The sequence below is a fragment of the Stegastes partitus genome, unplaced genomic scaffold, assembly GCF_000690725.1.
Source record: "Stegastes partitus isolate 25-593 unplaced genomic scaffold, Stegastes_partitus-1.0.2 Scaffold622, whole genome shotgun sequence".
NCBI classification, from domain to species: Eukaryota; Metazoa; Chordata; class Actinopteri; family Pomacentridae; genus Stegastes; species Stegastes partitus.
Genome location: NW_007578353.1, coordinates 176,737 through 180,861, shown reverse-complemented (window position 1 = coordinate 180,861; position 4,125 = coordinate 176,737). Strand labels below are relative to the sequence as shown.

Sequence of the window (4,125 nt, the reverse complement as noted above, 5' to 3'; positions counted from 1 at the left end):
GAAGCCCAAGCAGCTTCTAGGCATTTCTGTTCCTGTCATATTGTTACTCATTTTCCACTGTAATATAAAAGTCCTACAGCTCAGTGGAAAGAGTCGACCACGGGGGGAAGAAGAGAGGACTCAAGCATGTCTTTGTTTTACAAACATTAACAAAAAAACTTGGATTAATTTGAGCAACATCTTATCTCTTGGTGAAATGATGAAGTGATCATTGTTTTTTTTAGTTGTTTTTTTTTTTAATTGTCTTTTTCTGTCCTCCAACACATTAAAATCAAACCTGGTGTCTGTGTTTTTTCTACTACAGGAGGCAGAATGTGCTTTTGTGTTGCTGCTGATGGCCGTGTACTGGGTGACGGAGGCCATTCCTCTGTCCATGACCGCCATGCTCCCCGCCATCCTCTTCCCCATGTTTGGCATCATGAACTCCTCCAGCGTGAGTCCACATGACCGTTAGCGTGTGAAGCTGTTCTTCTGTATTGCTTGCTAACATTTGACACTCACTAAAATGTTTGGTACTGTAGCTACCCCGCTTTTGCACAACACATCTGTTTTACCTTAGATAATCTTAAAATATATTTCGTTAAATGCAACATTTACTAAAAAATTAAAATTAAAAAATTTTAAAAAGCTCAGTCAGTCAGGTAGCTGTTATCCAGCCTTAGTGCTCCGTTGGATAACGAGAATACCAGTCATTAAATGATACTTCAGGGTTAGTTCAAGTACTGCTAAATTTCAAAATGGCTACTATTGGTATTTTGTTGTGTAGTTTGTTTTATTTTCCACATTTTGATTACAATAGCTAAACTACAAACTGTCCTTCTCCCTTTATTGCACTCGACTTGTACTGTGTTGCTCTTGTATAAAACGTTGTTTGTTGTCCAGGTGGCGAAGGAGTATTTTAAAGACTTTCACTTCTTGCTCATGGGTGTCATCTGTCTCGCCACGTCCATTGAAAAGTGGGGCCTCCATCAGAGAATGGCCCTGAGGCTGGTCACTGTGGTGGGAGTCAACCCCGCGTGGTGAGCACTGCCCTCCTCTGCTGGTGCATTCGTAGAAGCTGCTACATGCAAAGACTCCTTTGATTTTGTATTATTCTTATGTAAGTGTGAACATGCTCCTGCTCGTCTTTCAGCTTTTTTCTTTGTCACACATCCATCCATGGTAATTTAGAATCACCAATTAACCTCAGCATGTTTTTGGACTGTGTGGGAGGAAGCTGGAGAACCCAGAGAGAACCCACACTGCACGGGGAGAACATGCAACAGAAAGATCCCGGTGCCCCCACCAGGACGCGAACCGGCGACCTTCTTGCTGCGAGGCAACAGTGCTAACCAACTGTGCCACCCTGCAGCCTTTAGTCACACATATTATTACTATATCTATGATTATTAATGGTAGCTCTTGTGAGCTGGGCAATCTCTGAACGTTCTGCTTTGTTGTTGTACCGTGTTATCATCTCACTGCTGTTGCGCAGCACGCTCACACTGTTTACAGCAGTGACCAGCTGGCTGGCATGGCAACCTAAACAATAACAACAGAGATCCTCACAGAAATCAGGATACGCAGAGGAGGAGCAAAGAAAAGTAACTCATTGCTAAGGCTGGATCAGTCCTCAGGGTGGAGCTGGACAGCTTACAGAGTTGTCAGAACTCCTCTCCATCACCGACGTCTCCCTCTACACAGTGTTCTGCTCAGCCAGGGGAGCAAGTTCAGACGGAGACAAATGACTAAATGCTCCGCTGAATGTCCTCCTTCTGCAGTAGTTGTTTACTTTTACAGCTTCCACAATTTTAAGCAACAAAGCAGTTTTGATTCTGATTTAGTCCCTCCATGACGTTTGCCACCACAACGTGTCAAACAGCAAATGTAACCAGGCGTAGATCTGTTTGTGGATGTTCCTGCTTTGACCACCGTGCTGTTGTCTCCAGGCTGATGCTGGGCTTCATGTCCAGCTGTGCGTTTCTCTCCATGTGGGTCCACAACACCTCGGCTGTTACCATGATGATGCCCATCGTGGACGCCGTTCTTCAGCAGATCCTGAAGGCCAACGATGGGGGGTGTGCTGGTGAAGACAACCCTGACCTGCAGCTGGACGGTACCTGAATTTACTTTAGTTTTAATGCGTAGGAGCCACGCACTCACACACTTTCCATCTACAGGTGGCTTGATATCAAATGTCACCACTTCCTTGGTAGCAACTGACGTGTGACAATCCCACAGATTACTGAAGACACACATTGAATGGATTTAGACTTGTTGAAGCGTGTTTGTTCTTTTGAGACAGAAGACAAACTCTCATTCAGTGTTATTTATTCTGCAATATCATATTTTACTTGATCAAGGATCCATTACTGATTCAGAAAATCACAGCTGTTACTCTGTCACCCACTTCCCCAGCAATGGATGCAGCTTCATACAATCATATACGTTTTATTCAGTGTAGTGGAAGGTGATTGGCTACTAACATTGAATTTAAATAGCAAAACGTGAATGGTTATCTGTCGGGGAGGAGCCGTGGTTTAAACTTAGCTCTCCCTTTGTTGGTGCACAGATGTGTCCATATCTCCTGGCACCCGATCCATCCAGTCCACAGCATCCACAGCCGTAAAGAGAAACTTCCCCAAAAACATCCCCCACTCTCTGGATGTCAGTACTTTTCCTTTGTCTTAACTACTATTAATTTACAGGGGGATGGTATTTCTGTGGATGCAAAGCACTGATAGGTGTGTGTGTTTGTGCGTGTTTGTGTGTGTGTGTGTGTGTGCAGCTACATTCCTTCTAACTGACCTTGCTTAACCTCCCTGAGTTTGGTCTCTTTGGCCTGTTGAAATCTTTCTTTCTCCTTCTTCAGATCAGCACAGCTCATGCATAAACAGTCATTAGATGTGTTTGTGTGAATTCTAAACTATCAGTGCATTTAAAAGACTATATATTCCAACAGACTTCTCCTTACTAAGACATAATTAGTCATATGAATACTGATTTTAACAATTATGAAGCATACTTTTATGTTGAGATTTAAGATTTGAGAATTTTGGCAATTTAAATATTCTTATTTTTGTAAACAAAGGTATTTAAAATGATAATGCAATATTTATAACACCGGTATAGGTTAAAACTGGGAACGGTCATGTTTGTGATACTTTTTCATAATAGTCAGTAAATCTGTAGCTTTCTCGATCAGTTTTACTAAGAGCAACCTGCGTGTCCACTCACCTTCTGCAGAAGTGTTGGGGACCACAAGTGTAGTATAAATACATTATTATTAAATAGAATATTAAGGATTTTTCACAACCTGGTAACCCAAATATAGACCGACTTATTCCCCATCTCTGGAATTCACTACCATCCCAGCTCAGAAATATCGATTCACTCCCCCGATTCAAATCACAACTCAAAACTCATCTGTTTAGGACTGCCTACTCCACCTGAAGCATGTTATTCTGTCTGTTGGTTTAGTGATTTTAATTATTTTAATGTTGTTTCTTTTATTTAATTTGTCTAATGTATGTACGGTATCAGGGCTGCAAGGTGGCGCAGTTGGTTAGCACTGTTGCCTCGCAGCTAGAAGGTCGCTGGTTCGCCTCGCAGTTGGCTGGGATAGGCTCCAGCCCCCCGCGACCCTAATGAGGATTAAGCGGTGTATAGAAAATGGATGGATGGATGGATGGATGGATGTACAGTGTCCATGAGTGCCAAAAAAGGCACCTCTAAATAAAATGTATTATTATATTGTTATTATTGCCAGACTGAAGAAAAGTACACTATGGTTATCATTATACAACTAGATCACTCGTAGGGAGAGGCAGAAGATTACAGTCACAAGAAAGTGAAGGTTAGTTAAACACAAAAACACTTTAACGTGCTTTCAATAAAGCAGTAAGAGGAACAAATCGTTTAAAGAAAGGGACAGAAAATAAGGGCTGCAAGGTGGCTCAGTGGTTAGCACCGTCGTCTTGCAGCAAGAAGGTCCTGGTGAAGACACCGGGGATCTTTCTGTGTGGAGTTTGCTTGTTCTCCCCATGCAGCATGAGTTCTCTCCGGGTTCTCCGGCTTCCTCCCACACAGTCCAAAAACATGTTGAGGTTAATTGGTGATTCTAAATTGTCCGTAGGTGTGAATGTG

The 4,125-nt window shown here is 42.5% G+C and overlaps 1 protein-coding gene across 1 annotated transcript in view; it reads left to right on the top strand.

The window, feature by feature from the left end:
- slc13a1 (solute carrier family 13 member 1) overlaps nt 1-4,125 on the top strand; it is a 17,334-nt gene that overhangs the window by 2,155 nt on the left and 11,054 nt on the right. Inside the window, exons 2-5 of the mRNA XM_008289578.1 lie at nt 305-433; nt 883-1,019; nt 1,929-2,095; nt 2,552-2,646. Coding sequence (XP_008287800.1) covers nt 305-433; nt 883-1,019; nt 1,929-2,095; nt 2,552-2,646 — 528 coding nt within the window. The remainder of the gene's footprint in view (nt 1-304; nt 434-882; nt 1,020-1,928; nt 2,096-2,551; nt 2,647-4,125) is intronic.